The 27,067-nt window shown below is 42.5% G+C and overlaps 1 protein-coding gene across 1 annotated transcript in view; it reads right to left on the reverse strand.

Annotated features, from left to right (window-relative positions):
* QRFPR (pyroglutamylated RFamide peptide receptor) overlaps positions 1–27,067 on the reverse strand; it is a 324,549-nt gene that overhangs the window by 11,475 nt on the left and 286,007 nt on the right. Inside the window, exons 2-5 of the mRNA XM_077260864.1 lie at positions 23,716–23,874; positions 22,737–22,798; positions 18,825–19,060; positions 4,695–4,792 (exon numbers count right to left, since the gene is read on the reverse strand). Of these exons, the coding sequence (XP_077116979.1) occupies positions 4,695–4,792; positions 18,825–19,060; positions 22,737–22,798; positions 23,716–23,874 (555 nt within the window). The remainder of the gene's footprint in view (positions 1–4,694; positions 4,793–18,824; positions 19,061–22,736; positions 22,799–23,715; positions 23,875–27,067) is intronic.

Here is a 27,067-nt window from a genome sequence, read left to right on the forward strand (position 1 = left end):
GGAGCGGAGCTGGGTGTGTATGAGGTGTATGGAGCGGAGCCGTGTGTGTACGAGGTGTATGGTGCGGAGCCGGGTGTGTGCGAGGTGTACGGACCAGAGCCGCGTGTGTATGAGGTGTACGGAGCGGAGCCGCGTGTGTACGAGGTGTACGGAGCGGAGCTGGGTGTGTACGAGGTGTACGGAGCGGAGCTGGGTGTGTACGAGGTTTATGGAGCGGAGCCGTGTGTGTATGAGGTGTACGGAGCAAAGCCGGGTGTGTACGAGGTGTACGGACCAGAGCCACGTGTGTATGAGGTGTACGGAGCGGAGCCATGTGTGTACGAGGTATATGGAGCGGAGCCGTGTGTGTACAAGGTGTACGGAGCGGAGCCGGGTGTGTGCGAGGTGTACGGAGCGGAGCTAGGTGTGTATGAGGTATATGGAGCGGAGCCGGGTGTGTACGAGGTGTACGGAGCGGAGCCGGGTGTGTATGAGGTGTACGGAGCGGAGCCGGGTGTGTACGAGGTGTGCGGAGCGGAGCTGGGTGTGTATGCGGTGTACGGAGTGGAGTTGGGAGTGTACGAGGTGTACGGAGCGGAGCTGGGTGTGTACGAGGTGTATGGAGCGGAGCCGTGTGTGTATGAGGTGTACGGAGCGGAGCCGGGTGTGTGCGAGGTGTACGGAGCGGAGCTAGGTGTGTATGAGGTATATGGAGCGGAGCCGGGTGTGTACGAGGTGTACGGACCGGAGTCGCGTGTGTGTGCAAGGTGTACAGAGCGGAGCCGGGTGTGTACGAGGTGTACGGACCGGAGTCGCGTGTGTATGAGGTGTACAGAGCGGAGCCGTGTGTGCAAGGTGTACAGAGCGGAGCCGGGTGTGTACGAGGTGTACGGAGGGGAGCCGCATGTGCAATGTGTACGGAGCTCAGCCACGTGTGTAGGAGTAACTATGTGTGGCCATTATACTGTAGGCAATATCATGTGTGGCCATTGTACAGTATGGAGCACTATGTGTGGCCATTGTACAGTATGGACAGGGGCGTAACTACCGCGGTTGCAGCGGGCGCCATCGCGACCGGGCCCGGCAGGTCAAGGGCCCAGGGCCGGCAGGTCAGAGTAGGGCCGGACTGGCCATCAGGCACTTCTGGCAAATGCCAGAAGAGCCGGTGCCAGTCATGGGTAGCTCGATCCGCCTCCCCCCGCCGCCGACGACTCACCCCCCTGCCGTCGCATTCAACTATACCGGCGTCTATGACGCCGGTACAGTTGAATGCAATGACGGAGGAGAGAGCGTCTACAGACGCTCCCTCTCCCATCATTCCCCGCTCTGCCTCTGACACTGCGGGTGCGCGATGACGTCATATCATCGCGCACCTGCTGTGTCCCGGGCAGACTGCAGCCGAGCCTGAGACCGGAGCAGGAAGCAACGCTGGCAAGAGGAAAGGTAAGGAGAGTGTTTTTTTTTTGTTTTTTTTTACTGGACTGTGGGGGCATTCTCGGGGGGGGGGGGGGCGAGAGATGCGGGCTGTGCTGTATATACCACTGTGCGGGCTGTGCTGGATATACCACTGTTCGGGCTGTGTCAGTCTCCTTTGCCCACTAGTCCCTGTGTGTCAGTCTCCCTTTCCCACTTGTCCCTGTGTGTCCCCTTGTGCTTGTATCCCTTGTCCCCTTGTGTCAGTCTCTTGCCCACTAGTCCCTGTGTGTCCCCTTGTGCCTGTCTCCCTTGTCCCCTTGTGCTAGTCCCTTGTCCCCGTGTGTCCCCTTGTGCTTGTCCCTTGTCCCCGTGTGTCCCCTTGTGTCAGTCTCCATTGCCCACTAGTCCCCTTGTATCAGTCTCCCTTGCCCACTGTTCCCTGTGTCCCCGTGTGCCAGTCTCCCTTGTCCACTAGTCCCCGTGTGCCCTTTGTGTCAGTCTCCCTTGCCCACTTGTCCCCGTGTGCCCCTTGTGTCAGTCTCCATTGTCCCCTTGTGTCAGTCTCCCTTGCCCACTAGTCCCCTTGTAACCTTCTCCCCTTCCTCCTAGCCCCCATGTGTCCCCTTGTGCCTGTCTTCCTTGCCCCCTTGTGCCCTCTCCCCTGCCCCCTCATTACCATTTGCTTGTGTCTTTCTCACTGCCCCTGTATGGAGGGGCTGCATTATACTATGAGGGGGGCTGCATTGTATTCTATGGGGGTTACATTGAATTTTATGATGGGGGGGCCCCATTTGGAAGTTCGCACCGGGGCCCATAACTTTGTAGTTACGCCACTGGTGAGAAGGCAACTGTTGACACAATTATTATAAAAAATGAAAGAAACACAAGATGACTGTCAATATTCTTTGGTCTGGGGTTCCATGCAAGCTCTCACCTTGTGGGGTAAGGACGATTCTGAGAAAGTTCAGGAATAAGCCCAGGACTACATGGGAAGACCTGGTAAATGACCTGAAGAGAGCTGGGACCACAGTCTCAAACATTACCATTAGTAACACACTACACCTTCATGGATTAACTTCTTCGTGACGGATCCCTTTTTCGTTTTTGCATTTGTTTTTCACTCCCCTTCTTCCCAGAGCCATAACTTTTTATTTTTCTGTCAATATGGCCATATGAGGGCTTGTTTTTTGCTGGACGAGTTGTACTTTTGAATGACATCATTGTTTTTACCATATTGTGTACTCAAAAATGGGAAAAAAAATTCCAAGTGTGGTGAAATTGCAAAAAAAAGTGCAATCCCACACCTGTTGTTTGTTTGGCTTTTTAAGTAGGTTCACTAAATGATACAACTCACCTACCGATATGATTCTCCAGGTCATTACGAGTTAATAGACACCAAACATGTCCAGGTTCTTTTTTATTTAAGTGGTGAAAAAAAGTTTGTTACAAAAAAATGTGCCATTTTCTGATACCCATAGCGTCCCCATTTTTCATTATCTCTGGTTGTGTGAGGGCTTATTTTTTGCGACTGAGCTGATGATTTTAATGATACCATTTTGGTGCAGATGCGATCTTTTTATCGGCCGTTATTGCATTTTAATGCAATGTTGCGGCGACCAAAAAAAACCAAAACATAATTCCGGCGTTTTGACTTTTTTTCTCGCTATGCCGTTTAGCGATCAGGTTAATCCTCTTTTTATTGAAAGATCAGGCAATTCTGAATGCGGTGATATCAAATATGTGTTTGATTTTTTTTATTGTTTTATTTTGAATGGGGCGAAAGGGGGGTGATTTGAACTTTTATGTTTTTTTTTTACTTTTTTTAAATTTTTTAAAACATTTTTTTTTTACTTTTGGCATGCTTCAATAGTCCCCATGGGAGACTAAACACTGCCACAACCCGATCGGTTCTGCTACATATAGGTGATGATCAGATCGCCTATATGTAGCTGAATTACTCACTTGCTATGAGCGCCGACCACCGGGTGGCACTCACAGCAAGCCGGCACTGAGAACCGTAGAGGTCTCCAGGAGACCTCTGGTTGCCATGCCAACAAACCGGTGACCCGCGATCAAGTGACAGGGGTCACTGGTGGGTGGATTTCCGGCCCGATGGCCGGAAGCGCACATTAAAAGCCGCTGACAGAGTTTGACAGCGGCATTTAACGTGTCAATGGCCACGGGTGGATCACAATTTCACCCGCGGCTATTGCGGACACATGTCAGCTGTTCAAAACAGCTGACATGTCTCAGGAAAGATGTGCGTACACCGCCGGAGCCCACATCAAATGGGGAGACACAACATGCGCAGTACTAGTATGGCGCATGTTGTGAAGGGGTTAAAATCCCTTCCCCTGCTAATGCCTTCACATGTCCAGACCCATTCGAAGTTAACCAATGTCCATTTGGATAATCCAGAAGAGGCACGTGAGGTCATGTGGTCAGATGAGATCAAAATAGAACTTTTTGGTATCATCTCCACTCGCTATGTTTGGAGGAAGAAGGATCAGTACAACCCCAAGAATACTGTTCCAACTGAACTGTGAAGCATGGTGGGGAAACATCATACTTTGGGGGTGCTTTTCTGCTAAGGGGACAGGACAACTGCACCATATTGAAAGGAGCATGGATGAGGTCATGTATCATGAGATTTTGGCCTACAGCCTCCTTCCTTCAGTAAAAGCAATGAAGATGGATCGTTGCTGGGTTTTCCAGCATGACAATGACCCAAAACACACAGCCAGGGCAACTAAGGAGTGGTTCTGTAAGAACCATTTCAAGGTCCTGCAGTGGTTTAGCCAGTCTCCAGACCTGAGCCCAATAGAAAATCTTTGAAGGGAGCTGAAACTCAATGTTGCTCAGCCACAGCCCCAAATCTTGAAAGATCTGGTGAACACAGAAGATCTGTATGGAGGATTGGGCCAAAATCCCGGCTGCAGTGTGTGCAATCTTGGACAAGAACTACAGGAAACATCTGACCTCTGCAACAGCAAACAAAGGTTTCTGTACAAAATATTAAGTTCTGTTTTTCTATTGTAGCTTTTCATGCAGTAAAATTCAATTTAATTATGTAAAAATCATACAATGTGATTTTCTAGTTTTTATATTTAGATTCTATCTCTCACAGGTGAAGTGTACCTACGATAAACATTACAGACCTCTCCATTCTTTGTAGGTGGGAAAACATGCAAAATCGGTAGTGCATCAAATACTTATTTTCCCTACTGTATATAAAAAATAGGTAGAGCAACTTTGCTTTATATATGTCTTTTTAGAAGCAATGTAATAAAGGTACTTACTGTACTCAAAAAGGATGTGGACCACATGGAATGGCGCCCAGCAGGCAGTGAAGAAAAGGACCACGATGACCATCATCATCACAGCTCGTTTCTTTTTTCTTGGAGACAACCAGAAAAATATTTCAGGAGTATGAACCCTCTTTGGAATAAAGCTTAGATCAGAGAAATAGCTCACAGTAGATTATTGTAAACACTAAGACACGAATGACGACTTGTATATTGTACAAATATAAAATAATTTGTATCTTCTTGCTTCCATCAGTAGAGAATAGATGTGATCTATTACAGAAGCTGTCTCAGGAGAAAGGCCCTTACTTGAAAGTTAATTTTAGCTGCCAAAAGAACCTTTGTAGTTGCACAAAAAGTTTTGGCATTTTATTCCAGCCTTGGCAAGTCCTGTGGAGCGGGAACAGACAAGTGAGGCCAACAAATTCATCAAAATTTACACTACAAAAATGATATAAATTACCATTGAAATGTTTTATGTTCCCTCAACTAAATTTTTTGCAGTGTAGCATGACAACCCAACGATTCCCCAAATTCATTAAGAGGTATATGCTATGCCACTCCAGCAACCTCTTCATTAATACCAGCAGGTAAAACGCATTTCATGATACAAGGGGACCTTCATTTTTTTTCCCTAGTTTTTCGTAGTTTTTGGATCCATTGTTATAAGCCTACAGGCCCAAGAAAGTTCATAGGCTGTACAGGAGATTATGGCAATACCTCATTGAATAACATGGATTTTTCTCAATGAATAATATTAAAAAAACAAGTAAACAAAGCCTTACAATCATGCACATAGCAGTTACATATACGGAGCCGCTGAAACAGGTTCTACCTGCAATGCTTTTAGAGAATAATACTTCTATGTATTATTATGGATGGAGCATGTCAAAATTATTATTTGGCAGATTCCATGAAAATACTTTAATGGTAAACTATTGCCATTCATCCATTTGGATAGAAAACTTCATCAATGTATTAGTACAGCTTGAAATGTTTCAGCTACAGTACATTAAAAATATTGTATGAAGGCAAAAACCAGCACGTTTCGGATATAGAACTGTTCTTAGTCATGTACAGTTCTATGCTCAAAATGAGTTTTATTTTTCTCCAAATACAATATTTTTAACCCCTTAACGACCGCCAAAACGCCTTTTAACGGCGGCCGCTAAGGGTACTTAAACCACAGCGCCGTTAATTAACGGCGCTGTGGAAAAAGTGAATAGCGCCCCCCAGAGTCGGATTTTCTCTGGGGTCTCGGTTGCCGAGGGTAGCCGAGACCCCAGAGAACATGATTCGGGGTTTTTTTACCGACCCCCAAGTTGCGAACGCCGGTAATTAACCGTTTACCGGCGGTCGCAACAAAAAAAAAAAACGCGATGTGCCGTTTAATTTCTCTGTCCTCCGATGTGATCGTACATCGGAGGACAGAGAAATAGGGTCCCCGATGGCCTCCGGTAGCCCCCCGATACTTACCTATCTCCCTCGGTGCTCCTCGTGGGTCCCCATGGGCGCCGCCATCTTTTTTCCGGGAAAAAATGGCGGGCGCACGCGCAGTACGCCCGCCGCCCGGCACCCGAAAGATCTTTGAACAAATAACATGATCGGGGTCGGTTTGCACCGACCCCTGTTTTGCGATCGCCGGTAATTAACAGTTTACCGGCGACCGCAAAAAAAAAAAAGGCGATCTGTAATTCTCTGTCCTCTGATGTGATCACACATCAGAGGACAGAGAAATAGGGGGATTCGGGGACCCTAACATACTCACCCGGTGTCCCTGGGTCCTCTTCTGTCTTCTCCTGCCAGCCGGCTTTTTCCTTATGGCGGGCGCATGCGCAGTGCGCCCGCCATCTGCTGCCATCTGCCGGCCGGCAGGAGAAGACGAGTTGGGGCTAAAATTAGGGTTAGGGTTAGGGTTAGAGTTAGGGTTAGGGTTAGGGTTAGGGCTAGGGTTAGAGTTAGGGTTAGGGCTAGAGTTAGGGTTAGGGTTAGGGCTAGGGTTAGGGTTGGGGCTAAATTTAGGGTTAGGGTTAGGGCTAGGGTTAGGGTTAGGCTACTTTCACACTAGCGTTTTTTGGCTTCCGTCGCAATGCGTCGGAGAAAAAACGCATCCTGCAAAAGTGCTTGCAGGATGCGTTTTTTCTCCATTGGCTTGCATTAGCGACGCATTGCGACGGATTGCCACATGTCGCATCCGTCGTGCGACGGATGCGTCGTGCTTTGGCGGACCGTCGGCACAAAAAAAGCTACATGTAACTTTTTTGTGCGACGTGTCTGCCATTTCCGACCGAGCATGCGCGGCCGGAACTCCGCCCCCGCCTCCCCTCACAATGGGGCAGCGGATGCGTTGAAAAAACAGCATCCGCTGCACCCGTTGTGCGGCGCTTACAACGCTAGCGTCGGTACGTCGGCCCGGCACACTGCGATGGGCCGAGTACGACGCTAGTGTGAAAGTAGCCTTAGGCTTCTATCACACTTGCGTCGGTACGGGGCGGTCGCAATGCGTCGGCCCGACGTACCGACGCACGTTGTGAAAATTGTGCACAACGTGGGCAGCGGATGCAGTTTTTCAACGCATCCGCTGCCCAGTCTATGTCCTGGGGAGGAGGGGGCAGAGTTACGGCCACGCATGCGCGGAAATGGCGGACGCGACATACAAAAAAAAGGTTACATTGAACTTTTTTTGTGACGACGGGGCTAAAGTTATGGTTAGGGTTGGGGCTAAAGTTCGGGTTAGGGTTGGGGCTAAAGTTAGGGTTAGAGTTGGGATTAGGGTTTGGATTAGGGTTGGGATTAGGGTTACGTTTGGGATTAGGGTTAGGGGTGTGTTGGATTTAGGGTTTTGATTAGGGTTATGGTTAGGGTTGAGATTAGGGCTGTTTTGGGGTTAGGGTTGTGATTATCGTTAGGGTTGTGATTAGGATTATGGATCGGGTTAAGATTAGGGTTAGGGGTGTGTTGGAGTTAGGGTTGGAGTTATAATTTGGGGGTTTCCACTGTTTAGGTACATCAGGGGGGTCTCCAAACATGACAGCCAATTTTGCGCTAAAAAAGTCAAATGGTGCTCCCTCCCTTCTGAGCTCTGCCGTGCGCCCAAACAGTGGTTTACCCCCACATATGGGGCATCAGCGTACTCGGAATAAATTGGACAACAACTTTTGGGGTCCAATTTCTCCTGTTACTCTTGTGAAAATAAAAACTTGGGGGCTAAAAATCTTTTTTGTGGGAAAAAAAATATTTTTTTATTTTCACTACTCTGCATTATAAACTTCTGTGAAGCACTTGAGCATTCAAAGTTCTCACCACATATCTAGATAAGTTCCTTAGGGGGTCTAGTTTCCAAAATTTGGTCACTTGTGGGGGGTTTCTACTGTTTAGGTACATCAGGGGCTCTGCAAACGCAACATAACACCCACAGACAATTCTATCAAAGTCTGAATTCCAAAATGGCGCTCCTCTTCCGAGCTCTGCCGTGCGCCCAAACAGTGGTTTACCCCCACATATTGGGTACCAGCATACTCAGGACAAATTGGACAACAACTTTTAGGGTCCAATTTCTCCTGTTACCCTTGTGAAAATAAAAACTTGGGGGCTAAAAATCTTTTTTGTGGGAAAAAAAAATATTTTTTTATTTTCACTACTCTGCATTATAAACTTCTGTGAAGCACTTGAGCATTCAAAGTTCTCACCACATATCTAAATAAGTTCCTTAGGGGGTCTAGTTTCCAAAATTTGGTCACTTGTGGGGGGTTTCTACTGTTTAGGTACATCAGGGGCTCTGCAAACGCAACATAACACCCACAGACAATTCTATCAAAGTCTGAATTCCAAAATGGCGCTCCTTCTCTTCCGAGCTCTGCCGTGCGCCCAAACAGTGGTTTACCCCCACATATTGGGTACCAGCATACTCAGGACAAATTGGACAACAACTTTTGTGGTCCAATTTCTCTTGTTACCCTTGTGAAAATAAAAATTTGGGGGCTAAAAAAATCTTTTTTGTGGGAAAAAATTTTTTTTTTTATTTTCACTACTATGCATTATAAACTTCTGTGAAGCACTTGGGCATTCAAAGTTCTCACCACATATCTAGATAAGTTCCTTGGGGGGTCTGTTTTCCAAAATGGGGTCACTTGTTGGGAATTTCTACTGTTTAGGTACATTAGGGGTCTGCAAACGCAACATAACGCCCGCAGACAATTCTATCAAAGTCTGCATTCCAAAATGGCGCTCCTTCCCTTCCGAGCTCTGCCGTGCGCCCAAGCAGTGGTTTACCCCCACATATGGGGTACCAGCATACTCAGGACAAATTGGACAACAACGTTTGGGGTCCAATTTCTCTTGTTACCCTTGTGAAAATAAAAACTTGGGGGCTAAAAAATCTTTATAGTTAAAAAAAAATTTTTTTTTATTTTCACGACTCTGCATTATAAACTTCTGTGATGCACTTGGGCATTCAAAGTTCTCACTACACATCTAGATAAGTTCCATGGGGGGTCTAGTTTCCAAAATGGGGTCACTTTTGGGGGGTTTCTACTGTTTAGGCACATCAGGGGCTCTCCAAACGCGACATGGCGTCCGATCTCAATTCCAGTCAATTTTGCATTGAAAAGCCAAATGGCGCTCCTTTGTTTCCGAGCTCAGCCATGCACCCAAACAGTGGTTTACCCCCACATACGGGGTGTCGGCGTACTCAAGACAAATTGTACAACAACTTCTGGTGTCCATTTTCTCCTGTTACCCTTGGTAAAATAAAAATTTGGAGGCAAAAAGATCATTTTTGTAGAAAAAATGCGATTTTTTTTATTTTCACGGCTCTATGTTATAAACTTCTGTGAAGCACCTGGGGGTTTAAAGTGCTCACCACACATCTAGATAAGTTCCTTAAGGGGTCTAGTTTCCAAAATGGTGTCATTTGTGGGGGTCTCCACTGTTTAGGCACATCAGCGGCTCTCCAAACGTGACATGGAGTCCGATCTCAATTCCAGCCAATTCTACATTGAAAAAGTAAAACGACACTCCTTCTCTTCCAAGCTCTACGGTGCGCCCAAACAGTGGTTTACCCCCACATATGGGGTATTGACGTACTCAGGAGAAATTGCACAACAACTTTTGCGGTCTAATTTCTCCTGTTACCCTTGTGAAAATAAAAATTTGGGGGCAAAAAGATCATTTTTGTAGAAAAAATGCGATTTTTTATTTTCACGGCTTTACGTTATAAACTTCTGTGAAGCACTTGGGGGTTCAAAGTGCTCACCGAATATCTAGATAAGTTCCTTAAGGGGTCTAGTTTCCAAAATGGTATCACTTGTGGGGGGTTTCCACTGTTTAGGCACATCAGGGGCTCTCCAAACGCGACATGGCATCCGATCTCAATTCCAGCCAATTCTGCATTGAAAAAGTCAAACGGTGCTCCTTCACTTCCAAGCTCTGCGGTGCGCCCAAACAGTGGTTTACCCCCACATATGGGGTATTGACGTACTCAGGAGAAATTGCACAACAACTTTTGTGGTCTAATTTCTCCTGTTACCCTTGTGAAAATAAGAATTTGTGGGCGAAAAAATCATTTTTGTGAAAACAAATGCGATTTTTTATTTTCACGGCTCTACGTTATAAACTTCTGTGAAGCACTTTGGGGTTCAAAGTGCTCACCACACATCTAGATAAGTTCCTTAAGGGGTCTAGTTTCCAAAATGGTATCACTTGTGGGGGGTTTCCACTGTTTAGGCACATTAGGGGCTCCTGAAACGCGACATGGCGTCTGATCTCAATTCCAGCCAATTCTGCACTGAAACAGTCAAACGGTGCTCCTTCACTTCCAAGCTCTGCGGTGCGCCCAAACAGTGGTTTACCTCCACATATGGGGTATCGGCGTACTCAGGAAAAATTGCACAACAAAATTTGTGGTTAAATTTCTGTTTTTACACTTGTGAAAATTAAAAAAAATGGTTCTGAAGTAAAATGTTTGCAAAAAAAAGTTAAATGTTCATTTTTTTCTTCCACATTGTTTCAGTTCACTGTGAAGTACGTAAAGGGTTAATAAACTTCTTGAATGTGGTTTTGAGCAGCTTGAGGGGTGCAGTTTTTAGAATGGTGTCGTACTTGGTTATTTTCTATCATATAGACCCCTCAAAATGACTTCAAATGAGATGTGGTCCCTAAAAAAAAATGGTGTTGTAAAAATGAGAAATTGCTGGTCAACTTTTAACCCTTATAACTCCCTAACAAAAAAAAAATTGTTTCCAAAATTGTGCTAATGTAAAGTAGACATGTGGGAAATGTTATTTATTAACTATTTTTTGTGACATATCTCTCTGATTTAAGGGCATAAAAATATAAAGTTTGAAAATTGCAAAATTTTAAAAATTTTCGCCATATTTCCATTTTTTTCATAAATAATCGCAAGTAATATCGAAGAAATGTTACCACTAACTTGAAGTACAATATGTCATGAAAAAACAATCTCAGAATCAGTGGGATCCGATAAAGCGTTCCAGAGTTATAACCTCTTAAAGTGACACTGGTCAGAATTGTAAAAATTGGCTCGGTCATTAAGTACCAAATTGGCTCTGTCACTAAGGGGTTAATGTACCTGGAACTTTTTAAGCTGTACTAATACATTGATGAAGTTTTATTTCCAAGCGGCTGGATACCTTACTTTGCTTTGTCTTCTTCTCACGTCAAACAGGGGTTTTAACTTTCTGTGCCGATGATCTTCACAGCTAATCTATGGGAGCTGGTGAACCTTGAACTTAAAGCCGCAATACCCTTCTCTATATAATTAGAAGAATATAGAGGTGCAGCATATGGCAGAACTATTATAGCTCCATGAAAAACACAGCATAATACTTTTGCGTGCATGAGGTTCAAAAGCAATAGAAATCAATATAGGCTTAACCTTAACTCAAATTCTGCAACCTCATATGCAAATTGCCTCTTCAGAGAGGAAGAGGACCAGAACTTTAGTGCCATCTATTAGAAGTAGCAATCCTAAAAATCACTTTTGAGCCTTGCCACGTTTTCAGATATAAGCCAAACCAAAATCTCAGTATGCAGACACGTGTTCCTTTCAGGGTGTTGCTCCTCAGTGCAAAGTATGAGATCTAATTTGGTTGTATGAGAGGTTTAAGGCCATGTGCACACGTTCAGTATTTTTCGCGTTTTTTTCACGTTTTTTCGCTATAAAAACGTGATAAAAACGCGAAAAAAACGCTTACATATGCCTCCCATTATTTTCAGTGTATTCCGCATTTTTTGTGCAAATGTAGCCTTTTTTTCCGCGAAAAAATCGCATCGCGGAAAAAAAAGCAACATGTTCATTAAAATGCGGAATTGCAGGGGATTCCGCACACCTAGGGGTCCATTGATCTGCTTACTTCCCGCACGGGGCTGTGCCCACGATGCGGGAAGTAAGCAGATTATGTGCGGTTGGTACCCAGGGTGGAGGAGAGGAGACTCTCCTCCACGCACTGGGCACCATATAATTGGTAAAAAAATAAGAATTAAAATAAAAAATAGTCCTATACTCACCCTCTGATGGCCCCCGAAGTGTTCCCGCCTCTGTGCTGCACGCTGTCTTCGGTTCCTGTAGCAGCAGCTGGTGTGCGGTGAAGGACCTTGCCGAATGACGTCACTGTCCTGTGATTGGTCGAGACCGCTCACGTGACCGTGACGTCATGGAAGGCCCTGCGCGCACACATCAGCTATAGGAATGGACGCCGGTGAGGAGATCTGCTGTCTGCAGGTGAGTATAAGCATTTTTTTTATTTTTTTTATTATTTTTAAACGTTCTATCTTTTACTATAGATGCTGCAAAAGCAGCATCTATAGTAACAAGTTGGTCACACTTGTCAAACGCTATGTTTGACAAGTGTGACCAACTTGTCAGTCAGTTTTCCAAGCGATGCTACAGATCGCTTGGAAAACTTTAGCATTTTGCAAGCTAATTACGCTTGCAGAATGCTAAAAAAACGCAAAAAAACGGGAAAAAAACGCAAAAAAAAAAATGCGGATTTCTTGCAGAAAATTTCCGGTTTTCTTCAGGAAATTTCTGCAAGAAATCCGCAACGTGTGCACATACCCTAAGACTGGGATCTAAGGGGTAATGTTTCTCTTTGTGTCGAGTGACAAGTTTGTCATGTCAGTGTAAAGAGGCTTATAGGTTATGCAATGCTATCATGGGAAATTAAATATGCAAATTGCATATTCAGAGAGGGAGAAGACTTGACCTCTAGCGCCACATATTGGAAGTAGCAATCCTAAAAGCCAATATCAACCCTTTAACAAGCTTGCCACATGACTTAGGATAAAACCCAAATAATAATCTCAATTTGCAGACATGGTGTTTTGAGGTATTGCCCCTCGTCAGTACAAAGAATAAGATCTAATTTGGCTGTATGAGAGGTCTCATAGGATATATGAAACTGCCAAGTTTGTGTTGGGAGACTTGACATGCCGCAAAGCAAAACATTGATGTGTAAAATTGTCGCAAACCACAATTTTGGGAAACTCTAAAATAAAGAGAATTGGGATACTTCATCTCACCCTTTATATGATGTTCCAACCATGTACGTTAGCTGGAGTACATAGAGTCATAAAATGCAATTACCGGTAGTTTAAATGCCATATGTACCAGTTCATGAACTTTTCTGATCATGATTATTGAATAATTATATAACATCCCTTTGACTTGAAATTTTTGCAAACCATTTATTCGCATTTCAAAGATCAAAATTAGGTTCTAATTACAGTTTTCATTTCCAGTCTATTTCTTACAGGACATCAGCTATAATTAAAATGATATTCAATGTTTTGTATTCATTCTTTTATTAAATTACATTCTTCCGAGCTATTCATAAAATGTCTCCATATTCCATGTATAGTCTTCATATCCGGACACCAGGCTTACATGACATAATTATTAAGCCAGGCATGAAGACATCAATTTTAATTAGATCTGTAAATTTCTTGATGCCACCTCTAAACATGTTTCCTGTTCCTTCTGTACATATGTAGATCAGATCACAAAAGAGTCAGATGTATAGCACTAGATACAGATAACTATATCTGACTTGTAACTATTAAATGGGTTTTTCTTATCATATGAGGGAGAAAAAATCCCATTACAGTTTGCAAATGGGGTTGGAAGCCGGACTTGCATCTTCCAATGGAAAAGTGTGGTCTTTGCTGAAACAACCCTTCTAAGTTCTAGATATTAAATTGCTCTAGGTACGTACAACTATTTGCATCAAAATGTATTAACCTAATGTCTATGAAGACAAGGCCGTATATGGATTTTTTGCCCAGAGAAAAAATATTTTGTCTGTGTTTAAACACCTTCGCAAATTCTTTTGTGTTCTCCACGATGAACTGCTCAGGAGGCTTCTCGCAGCTGCTCTTTATATTGCCTAAAATCGGTGCTTCGAGTTAAAATCTTACATAAAATGGGGTCTGTTTTACGAGAAGTCCAGATCTAATCTTCATAAATTTCCCAATATTTTGCTGGAGACATCTGCAACTCTTGACTCTGGAATTGTGAAATCAGAAGCCTCTGTACAGTGATCAGAAGTTCCAAGTTCCATATAGACTAAAAAGACTTCTTGAGATGGCACCACAAGTAAAGGCTATAGGGGCAGATTTTATTTTCTTATATGTCTTAAAGATGTGAGGACAACATAAACTGTGTTAGTCCTCATCAAGACATTCTATTTTTTGTGCAGGAAAAAACAGGAACATTTTTTTTACCAGCTTGTTGGATTTGATTTATATCCATTTGTGGTCCGTGTGTCCCTTTTTGGTCTGTGTGACCATTTTTTAACATCAGTGTGGTTCTCATTTTTCTCTTATGAAAAACAATACATCCAAGCTTTTCCTACCCATTAAAGCCAAAAATTTGTAAATTTTTAAATTACAATCAATAAAATTCCTCGTCATTCTGGCTTTAAAAGCCCAGGATGTGGTTCTACTTAGTGACTCACAGCCCTCCTTGTATGAGTGTAGATACAGAGACATCTGTCAGTCACCATGTTGGATTGCCCACTGGACTCGTAAACCCAGTACAAGCAGAACTTTGAAGAAATAAATGAAAAGCTATACTGAATCTTTTCCCACAAAATTATATATCAATCTGACCAGCTCCACTACTCTGTCACATGCTGCCTGCAAATCAGATGCCATGTTCCATGTGACAGGTTTCCTTTAAACCATCCAGCACTAAGATGACACATGGATGAAATCCGAGTGCTATTTTTTCATGGACTTGTTCTCTTGAATCGGCAAGTTTTATCATATTCAAAACAGACATCTCCCTAACATTTTTTTGTTACAGACTAGTTCTGAAGAAAAAAAACAGATATGTGAGCAGTCACATGGACTGTGTGCTCGATATGTGAAAAATACGGATATTACATATATTTGAAAAACAGGTCTCTGAATGCAGTCTTAAGACTGAAGATGATTGATAATGTTGACATGCCCATGAGTAATCATCGTTCTCATTAAGAATTGATTGTCCAGTATGAAAGGACAAATAGGTGCCACATTACCATGTCACTATTAATTGCTGTCAATACAGCTTCCATTTCACTAAAATATCCACCAGACCTATCATTACATCCCATAAGGTTCATGTCATCTGAAATTCATTTTCCCATGTCTCTTTCTTGTCTTGCTCTTGACATTGTTTGACATTCATTTGTGAGAATCTTTCATTCCAGAAGTAATTGTGAAAGTAATTCTTATCTTTCTTGCTGGAAATATACCATGATGTTACATCCTGCCATTCCGATGGAGTTCACAAATGTTCATACTTGAGTTTCTTAATACAATAATATAGCTTGGAGAGAAACATTAGACATTCATATATTACATAGTCATTCTCATGTGCAGTCATGTTTTCAGGAGATTAGGTGAGAACCTAGAATCTCCAGTCCAGGGTCAAGTTCTATTACGTTACCCAGTAGTAATATCACCGTATACTACACAAAGATGGAAGCGCTGTCCCCCGGGAGGTAAGAAGCACCAGATAGCAGGTAATACATCTATATGCTAATCAGTTATTTACTGTGGGATTTGTGATTTCAGATCTGGACAAAATAGACAAACGGAGATTTGTGATTCCAGATCTGTTATGTTTTATATTTTACTGATGAGTTAAAGAAATTGATTAAAACTATTACATGTCATGCAAGAAAAACAAAATTGATTTTTAGAATTAATCTCCACCTTTTAGCACTGGGCGTTTTTGCACAGAATCATTTTATAATTTATCTGTTTCATTGTTTTTCTGTTACATGTCCACATTTCTTACATAGGCATAAACTCAGGCCTCATTCAGAAGTGATAAGAGAGGAAAAACGGAGCATTTTTCATCAGTGTGCTGGATCAGCTTTTCATCCATTTTTGATCCATGTGTCCGTTTTTAGCATCCGTGTTTAGCAACCATTTTACTTATATGCAAAAAATAATTCCAAGCGTCTCCCAACCATTACACATTAAAAAAATAAATAACACACTCAGATGACACATGGATGGTATTTGTTGATGGATGAATTTTTTGTTTTACAGACACATTTATTTGAATGGGCGAATTTGATTAATGTGTCATATCAAGAACGGACATTTCTGCTAAAAATCTTTTTATTGCATATTTTTCAATTTTTATTCTGGATACAGCCAGGTTCTTTATTGTTGGTAAGGTAAATTGCAGTATCTGCCCTTGTGGGGTGCCCTTCTATAGTGCTGAGCAGACCACCTGATCTAATAGTATAGGCGTCACTAATAGGCTACTGTGCGCTACATGGGTGTGACCAGCGCCCTAAACAAGCCTCATCTATGTGTATTTTTAATACTAGACAACCATCACCTCAATGAATTGTTAGGTTTATGAGTGTATGTTTCATTAGTATTATACACCTGTTCTGCCCAATCAGACCCTTGTGTTAAAGGGGTTTTCTGGTGTCCATCCTAAGACAGATCCGGTGCACCATCATTTTTTCAGCTCTTATGATAAAACTGAAAACAAATGTTTAGTGCGGATATGATCCCAATCACATTATACTCTATATTGAGTTTGTCATATAAACAGTATGATTAAAATCAAAGAGTCAGCACTGCTAAGAAAAAGAAATCCCGGCACCCAAGTGTTGATTAATGCTCATTTAATGGAAGGTCACTCAAGACTTTTCAGCCCTTCCCACAATTGACAAAAGCCTAGGATGGGTTGAAACATCTAACATGAACTTCCATTAATTGAGCATTAATCAACACTTGGGTGCTGGGATTTATTTTTCTTCGCTAACATATAAACTGTGCTCATTAAACTCAGCTCATTAACTCACCCTAGTGGCAGACAAACTAAGACTTAGAAAAGTGCCCTAGAGAGGCCATGTCTAAACCCTGAGCTACAATAGGTCAGCTTTGTGTAGTAACTTACAATGTGTTTGGCAGATTTAACTGGATTTTATTGCATGTTTTGACCTTGGATGTTGTTATGTGAGTTCATACATTGCTACACCCTCCTTTTCAACTTTTTTGATTTCTACGCTTGTGAAATTAAGCATGTAGCTTTCTTTCTTACAATCATTATACCTGAAGCTTGTTGACAGATAATGATATAGAGTGGAAACGGTTATGGGGTTCATTACCATTTTCTAATTCTGAGACCATGACTGATTAATTGACGAAAAGAAAATAGGTGTTGCTCCTCATACTCTAGTAATCACATATTGCAGTCAAAGTTGTGCTGATGTAATTGTAAAGTTCAGTAGGTGATTTGAGATCAAAGTTTTGGAGTGTCATTTAATGATACCAGGCTTTTCTTCTGATTTTTCCTTCAATGTTAGAATAGACCTTCATAATATATATACCCTATGTGACCATCTAAATAACACCAGCCATTACAAAAGACCATTTGTGCCCTGTCTTTAGACCTGATGTTATACAGATTGTGAGCACAAGACTTGGACCATCTAAACGTCATCAATAGGTATAAATTATTTTATATAAACATATTGACCGTAAAGTTATTAAACTATACTCAGTCACGAAGTGTTTAATGATTAAAAAGAAACCGTTATTCACATATAGACAATACCCACAATTAAAACCATTTCCTCAAAACCAGAACAAAATTTTCCTAGTAAAGGTAAGCGAAGGGAACCGCAGGTATCCAGATATGATTACTCAAAAAATTGCTGCTACACATATATTCATGAAAGTTCATTAATCGCTAGGAGAAAATTCCTTGCAGCAAATACCAGTTTTTCAAATGCCAATGCAAAATTGCTGCTACACATGTACTCGTGAGTATTCATAAAGAATATTTAGTCACTAGGCAAAAAATTCCTTGCAGCATATAGTCCAAGTTTTAAGGTGACAGTGCAAAGTAATCCATATTGAGTCAAAAAAATGACAGTGCACAAATAATCCTTATTGGGTCAAATCTCATACAAATGCAATTGCAAGATAATTATAAATAGTCAAAAACCAATTCATTGACCAACAAAGAAGTATTCCTAATGCCCAAAGCCAGACCCCACCGCCAGATAATCAGAGTGGGACCGCCAAATATTGCACATTAATCCACGTATCATTACAACAAGCTGCGTCTCACACAGGGCAAAGACCCCACCGTCAGATTCCACCAAATAGGGCCACAAATTATTGCACATTCCATCAACCTCATAGGTGTCACACATAAAAAATAACAAAAGACTGTGAGCAATCCACTCGGTACATATTACCTGAATGACCCGCTGCTCCCCTGCCTCGTGGCACGCTATCCCTTGACTACCCCAACGCGCGTTTCGCATCTGCTTCCTCCTGTCTATATGTGAATAAAGGTTTCTTTTTAATCATTAAACACTTCTTGACTGAGTATAGTTTAATAACTTTATGGTCAATATGTTTATATCAAGTTTGGAGTGTTGCCCATCCGCAACTTAAGGAAATGGGTTGGTGCGTTATGTTTATTATAAATTATTTTATGGATAAAAAAGTATATTTTAATCTTGAAGGCTTTCTTAGTCTTATAAGAACTGAAACAGTTCAAAGACAATTATAAGACTAATTTTTACTAAGAATCAAGACTCCGCTAAATTAGGACTGAAGCACATTATGTAATTATACCTTGTGATTTTTGCCATCTCATTACGACTTAAAGTATTCAGCACAGAACAATCTCCAATGCGCTTTTTAATCCACAGCTCGTACCCGATACGGGTATACAGAAGAAGCATGGCAGCAAGGGGCACTAAGAACAGGGCCACCAGGATAAATATGGCATAGGCTCTGCGCAGGGCAGCATCACTCCATGATTCAAGGCAACATACATGGTACAAGTTGTAGAGTAAGTCATATTTCACCTGCAAGACAAAATCATAAAGAGGAAATATTATGTAAAGCATAATGATTGTAGAATGTATAGAGTTTCCAACCAGTTACAGACCTTTCTATCTTTATCGTTTTGCACATTTTGTTAAAGGGAAATATGAATTGGGTCCCTATCCAGTCCTCTGCCATGTTCCAGTACAGCCTTCTTTTTCCTTTGGCATGAGATGTCCACTTCCGGAATCTTAACTCTGCAATGGGTCTTTCACTGCTGAGTACACCTCTGATATCATGATGCACATCATGACATTATGACATAAATCACGATGTCAGAGCCCAGGCACTGAATTGAAATGCTAGAAGAGGACATTGTGAACCAAGAAAAGGCCAGGCAAAGCTTTTTTAATGACTTGATGTGGGCTGTCATGGTGGGACATGTGATCAGTGAGGTATTATTTTTCTTTAACCCCTTTCTTATCCATTTACAAATCAGCAGAACAAAGGCCAGTCGCCCACCATTTTGTTGAAATTGCAAGAAGGAAATCAATAAAAATTTGGATAAAGGAAAATCTGCTTTTTTTCAATTCAAGGTCAACTTAATGTGACTCAAATTGATTCACTCATCCCTAATATTTATATATCCTGCAATTTATTTGATATCACATTCACACCTATATGCAGATTTACTAAACCTATCTGATATCCCAGTTCTGCAACCCCTTTTTGGTGATGCCACCGGCTCGGGCTCCCTGTATCTGGATCCACTCTGATCTGCCTGAAAAGTTGTAGTACGCTTACGATTCTCTGTGTGACTTTATCCAGCTTCACCAGTCTTTTTTATCACCAAGGGATTTACGATTCTCTCCTGGATTCCTTCGGAGTTTTGTCGGCAATGGTGAGTCTGGTTCATATTACCCGCTCCTACATGTTATTACTTATGTATTACATACTATTATAATATTGAGGTTGTTATTATGTACACACTGCCTTTTTGGAGATACATATATATGGTATATGTTACAGTTGTCTGGCAGCTTGTTTAATCTCTGCTTTTTGTGCATACATATAATATATTTATTATTATAATATATTATATTTTTTGATGCATTTTTGTTATCTTAATTACCCTTATGTATTTTACATTATAATTGCTGAGCCTCGTCTATGCTCCAGACTCCTGGTTATTTCAGTCCTGTATGGAGTTAGCTGTCATTTGTTATTTATGCTGACTTACGTCAGCCCAGTTTTTTGTCTGTACTTTTGTCTGTACTAATTAACTGTTGATATTGTAAGTCCGGTGGCGGACATTATATAATGTTTTATAATATTTTTCATTCCACTTCTTTACTGAATCATATCATATGTCAGTCGGCACTACCGGTATGTCACTTTAACATAATTTTAGTGCGGTGGTGCATGACCCATTTTAGATTTAGCCTCTACTTTTTGAACTCATTCTGACAGGTGTGTACAGTCCAACTGCTGCTTTTTCTTCTTCTTTTTCTGCTTGCATTAATTTATGTTTTACATTATTCATTGTAGGTAGTGTTGGAAAGTGGATATTTATCATTATTATATCTCAGATTTACTAATCCTGTCTAACAAATAGACAGTGGAAACCTGAATTTTGACTAGACAATCTGGATGATACTGTATATATACACAATATATATATAACACCAACACATACACACACACCCACCTCTCTCTCTCTGTATGTATACAGTTGTGCTCAAAAGTTTACATACCCTGGCAGAATTTTTGCTTTCTTGGCCTTTTTTCAGAGAATATGAATGATAACACCAAAACTTTTCCTCCACTCATGGTTAGAGGTTGGGTGAAGCCATTTATTGTCAAACTACTGTGTTTTCTGTTTTTAAATCATAATGACAACCCGAAACATCCAAATGACCCTGATCAAAAGTTCACATTCCCTGGTGATTTTGGCCTGATAACATGCACAGAAGTTGACACAAATGGGTTTGAATAGCTACTAAAGATAACATCCTCACCTGTGACCTGTTTGCTTGTAATCAGTGTGTGCATAAAAGCTGAGTGAGTTTCTGGGATCCACACAGATTCTTGCATCTTTCATCCAGCAACTGACTTTCTGGATTGTGAGTCATGGGGAAAGCAAAAGAATTGTCCATGGACCTATGGGAAAAGGTAGTTGAACTGTATAAAACAGGAAAGGGATATAAAAAGATATCCAATTAATTGATAATGCCCGCATCAGCGATGATTAACAAATGGAAAATCAGGGGCTCTGTAAAAACAAAATCTCAGGCAGGTAGACCAACAAAAATGTCATCCACAACTGCCAGGAAAATTGTTCGGGATGCTAAGAAAAACTCACAAATAACATCAGCTGAAATATACGACTCTCTGAAAACTAGTGGTGTGGCGGTTTCAAGATGCACAAAAAGGAGGCACTTGAAGAAAAATGGGCTGCATGGTCGTGTTGCCAGAAGAAAGCCAGAAATGCCACAAAGTATCTTGCCTACAATATGCAAAACAGCACAGAGACAAGCATCAAAACTTCTGGAATAAGCTAATTTAGAGTGATGAGACTAAAATTGAACTTTTTGGCCACAACCATAAACATTACATTTGGAGAGAGGTCAACAAGGCCTATCATGAAAGGAACACCATTCCTACTGTAAAGCACAGAGGTGGATCGCTGATGTTTTGGGGATGTGTGAGCTACAAAGGCACAAGAAACTTGGTCACAGTTGAAGGAAAGATGAATGCAGCATGTTATCAGCAAATACTGGAGGCAAATTAGCACTCATCAGCCCTGGAGCTGCGCATGGGACGTACTTGGACTTTCCAACATGACAACGATTCAAAACACAAGGCCAAGTCGACCTGTCATTGGATACAGCAGAACAAAGTGAAGTTTCTTGAGTGGCCATCTCGGTCTCCTGACCTCAATCTCATTAAGCCACTCAGGGGAGATCTCAACCACGCAGTTTATGCTAGACAGCCCAGGAATTTACAGGAATTGGAGGCTTTTGCCAAGAAGAGTGAGCAGCTTTATCATCTGAGAAAATATAAAACCTCATCCATATCTACCACTAAAGACTTCAAGCTGTCATTGATGTTAGAGGAGGCAGTACACGGTATTAAGAAATGGGGTAGGTGAACTTTTTATCAGGGTCATTTGGACATTTTAGGTCATCATTATGATTTCAAAAGAGAAAACACAGTAGTTTGACAATAAATGGCTTCACCCAACTACTATCCGTGAGTGGAGAAAAAGTTTTGGTGTTATAATTCATACTCTTTGAAAGAAGGCAAAGAAAGCAACAATTCTGCCGGGGTATGCAAACTTTTGAGCACAACTGTGTATATATATATATATAACTCTAAGCTCATGGCTCCAAAGAAGACTCTTCATCAGGCCCCCACCTGTCATGACTCTTTAATAGCAGTCTGATCTGGACCAAAGGAACCTCTGGGGTCTGTCTCGGCTCCAGTGCCTGGGTGAATTAGCAACCCGTGCACCCACCATAGGTATGCCCCTGGTGACAAACCCATGTTGAATGAGTTGCAAAAACTGTCTAAAATAGATAAATAGATCTAATGATATATGCCAAAATGCAGCAATATGACCTAAATTTTTTGTGAATGTCTATGTGTGCACATATTAGTAAATCATCCCTATCGCATCAAAAGAAAAGCATTTGTATGAATGGGTCAGTTGCTTACCTCCAATGTCTGTACATGTAACATTGGAGAACCTACAACAATAGCGATACTCCAAACAAACCCTAAAAGACAAAAGAAAATGGTCTCCAGAAAAAGAAGAAGAAGCTAGACATTCAGAAAGAAAGATCACTTTTTGAAAGTAAAATTGTGCGACCCTTTCACAAATTAATTCTTGATATTTTCATTTATGGAAAGCTGGAATAATGGAAATACACCAAATATCATTCATGCACTCTGCCAATAAATTACATTGATGAGATGTCCACCTAAATCACAATACATTCATAAATAAGGGAAGACTGCGTGGCTTCCCACTGACCCTGACCATACCACTGATCCTACCCATCCTACTGACCCTGATCATCCCACTGATCCTAACCATCCCACTGACCCTGATCATCCCACCGACCCTGACCATCCCACTGACCCTGACCATTCCACTGATCCTGACCATCCCACTGATCCTGACCATCCCACTGATCCTGACCATCCCACTGACCCTGACCATCCCACCGACCCTGACCATCCCACTGACCCTGACCATTCCACTGATCCTGACCATCCCACTGATCCTGACCATCCCACTGACCCTGACCATTCCACTGATCCTGACCATCCCACTGACCCTGACCATCCCACTGATCCTGACCATCCCACTGACCCTGACCATCCCACTGACCCTGACCATCCCGCTCACCCTATAGGTTCTCACTATGACCTCAGATGATTACCACAAAGCTTAGCAGTCTAACATGGCCATGGTGATTTTGCTCAGATGACTAGCTATTTTTGTTATTTCACTGTCAGAACTGACTAGGAGTACACTAGAGAAGAGGCCACGATGTACATACACCAAATTAATTGGTGCTGGAAAAAAAATGAAAATTACACAACTAAATTTATAATTAAAAAAAAAACGGAAAAAGACAAGTTCATGTTAAAGATATCATTAGTCACAATGGCAAAGGGGAATTCTTACCAAGCATCTTGTAGGCCCTCTTATTGGTGTACTGCCTCTTCATTTTCAGTGGATGGACAATTCCTTGATACCTTTCCACCGCGATACACGTCATGGTTAATGTACTGGCCACCACCGCTGTCGTTTGAATAAATGGAACCATCTTACAGACAAATGGTCCTGTGGATGAAAATGTTATATATCTGGTTAAGCTGCTTACGTCCTTGTAGACCTAATTGTATATATTGCTCAGGCTATATCAACTGCTACACTCCCCATAAATCCTATTGATTCCTATAATGCACAGCTTTTATCAATTCAGATTTATCTAATCCTTCTAATTAGAAAGGTTCTTCATGTTGAACAATTGTTCCTCATTAGGCTATGTTCACATGTCCAGTAATCATCCTCTAGAACGGATCCAGCAGCAATCCATTGACAAAAAAATTTGTGTTGACACAACTTTTTTTGTCCGTTTATAAAAAAAACTGATTTCAGCTGGATCCATTTTTTAACATTGAAGTTTATGGAAACTAGATCTGTTAAATATCCATCCGTTTATTTTCATTTGAAAAGGATCTGTTATTTGCTTACTGGATTAGTTTCAAAAGAAAATAAAAAGATTGGCTATTTAACAGATAACGGATTCATTTTTCTTAAACTTCAATGTTAAAAAAACAGATCCAGCTGAAATCAGCTTTTTAAAAGCAGAGTAAAAAAGTTGTGTCTGTATAAATTTTTTTTGCCAATAGATTGCTGCTGGATCCATTCTAAAGGAGGATTACCGGACTTGTGAACATAGACTAAGATGGGTCGCTTGAAAAAAAGCTGATTGCAAAGTGTCTCTCTGCTGGAACCTTGATCAATTGGTTGTAATTTGTGAGAAACCTTGAGTAAGTATTAACTTTGCCTACAGTGCCACCACAAGGGGAACATAACATTATTCAGTAACTGTACAAATCAATGGGTTGTCTGTAATGCAGAAGAAAGACATATTTTGTAGCCACCGACCACTCTGGCCAAGAGTTGTGGATCGTGAACAAAGGACCCCAAAGAAAACTGGCAGACACATGTTTGCCCTCACACTATGTATATAACTGAGTGGCCATTTAAATGATAAGCAAGCTGATCACCTAATGACCCCAAAAATGATGCTCCAGGTGCGAGAAATTGCATTTTTGAGTGCTGTATATATATATATATATATATATATATATATATGTATATATATATATCTGTCTGCTCATATGTCAGTGCATAGGGGCATGACGATTCACTTAAAGCTTTTCAATTTCATGCTTTATTGCCCGCTGTTTGGCATATTCAATGACCTGTCAATCAACCAGGGAGTGGTGCTAGGCACAGAAAATAGTGTGAGGCTGAGGAGCTATAAGTGCATCGTCATGCCCACTGCACTTACAGACACATATATGCCAAACTTCAAAATGCAATGTCTCGCTGCTGGAGCATTAAATTGAGGTAAAAAAGAAACAAACTTTTCTTATCTTTTAAAGTGCTACATAGACATATAAACGGTTGCGTGTAGAAGATTCTGAAAGGTTCCCTATAAAGCGAACATGTTAGCAGGATTTTGCTAAGTAAACTACAGACACTGTCAGGTTGGCAATGTTAAACAGGAAGATAAGACTCTGCCCACAGTCCCACCCCAGAGCACGAGAATCTCATTAACTGAAAACTTCTAAAGGTACCTTCACACTAAACGATATCGCTAGCGATCCGTGACGTTGCAGCGTCCTGGCTAGCGATATCGTTTAGTTTGACACGCAGCAGCGATCAGGATCATGCTGTGATATCGCTGGTCGTTGAACAAAGTTCAGAACTTTATTTGGTCGTCAGACCGGCGTGTATCGTCGTGTTTGACACCAAAAGCAACGATACCAGCGATGTTTTACACTGGTAACCAGGGTAAACATCGGGTTACTAAGCGCAGGGCCGCGCTTAGTAACCCGATGTTTACCCTGGTTACCAGTGTAAAATGTAAAAAAAACAAACAGTACATACTCACCTTCGCGTCCCCCGGCGTCCACTTCCCACACTGACTGAGCGCCGTAAAGTGAAAGTGAAAGTACAGCACAGCGGTGACGTCACCGCTCTGCTGTTAGGGCCGGCGCTCAGTCAGTGCAGGAAGCGGACGCCGGGGGACGCGAATGTAAGTATGTAGTGTTTTTTTTTTTTACATTTTACACTGGTAACCAGGGTAAACATCGGGTTACTAAGCGCGGCCCTGCGCTTAGTAACCCGATGTTTACCCTCAGGGGCGGATTATCAGAGGGTCAATATGGGCGGTAGCCCAGGGCCCAGTGGTGTGGGGGGGCCCTGGGCTACCGCACAGACTGACCACCCGCCTCTGATAATCCGCCTGAGTGTGAGAATGCCCGCCGGCATTTATGTGCCACCGGACCCGGTGGGCAGAGAGAGGGGGCCCGCATCGGTCCCCTTCTGATCTGCTCACCGGGCCCCTTCTGGCGCTGCGGCGGTTTCCTATGGACGTGCGGGCTCGCGCCCGCATGTCCATAGTTAACAACAGCCGCCAGCCAATTGGAGGCTGGCAGCTGAAGTCAGCCGCAGCGCACACGTTGCCGGCGTCTGACGTCATTGTCAGTCGCCGGCGAGTGTGCGCTGCTGGAGGGAGCTCAGCGCCGGGAACGCTGGTCAGGTGAGGAGACTGTTTTTTTTTTTTTTGTTTTGTTTTATTGATATGCTAACGGACGGTGGACACACTGGGGGCAATGCTGGAGGACACACTGGGACAGATTGCTGGAGACACTGGAGCAGATTGCTGAAGACACTGGGGGCAATGCTGGAGACACTGGGGGCAATGCTGGACACACTGGGGGCAATGCTGGAGACACTGGGGCAGATTGCTGGAGACACTGGGGCAGATTGCTGGAGACACTGGGGCAGATTGCTGGACACAAGGGGAAAAATTGCTGGAGACACTGGGGCAATGCTGGAGACAGTGGGGCAGATTGCTGGAGACAGTGGGGCAGATTGCTGGAGACAGTGGGGCAGATTGCTGGAGGACACACTGGGGCAGATTGCTGGAGACAGTGGGGCAGATTGCTGGAGACAGTGGGGCAATGCTGGAGGACACACTGGGGCAGATTGCTGGAGACACTGGGGCAGATTGCTGGAGACAGTGGGGCAATGCTGGAGGACACACTGGGGCAGATTGCTGGAGACAGTGGGGCAGATTGCTGGAGACAGTGGGGCAATGCTGGAGGACACACTGGGGCAGATTGCTGGAGACACTGGGGGCAATGCTGGAGACACTGGGGCAGATTGCTGGAGACACTGGGACAGATTGCTGGAGACACTGGGGCAGATTGCTGGAGACACTGGGGCAGATTGC

The sequence above is a fragment of the Ranitomeya variabilis genome, chromosome 5 (genome assembly GCF_051348905.1).
Source record: "Ranitomeya variabilis isolate aRanVar5 chromosome 5, aRanVar5.hap1, whole genome shotgun sequence".
Classification (NCBI taxonomy): domain Eukaryota; kingdom Metazoa; phylum Chordata; class Amphibia; order Anura; family Dendrobatidae; genus Ranitomeya; species Ranitomeya variabilis.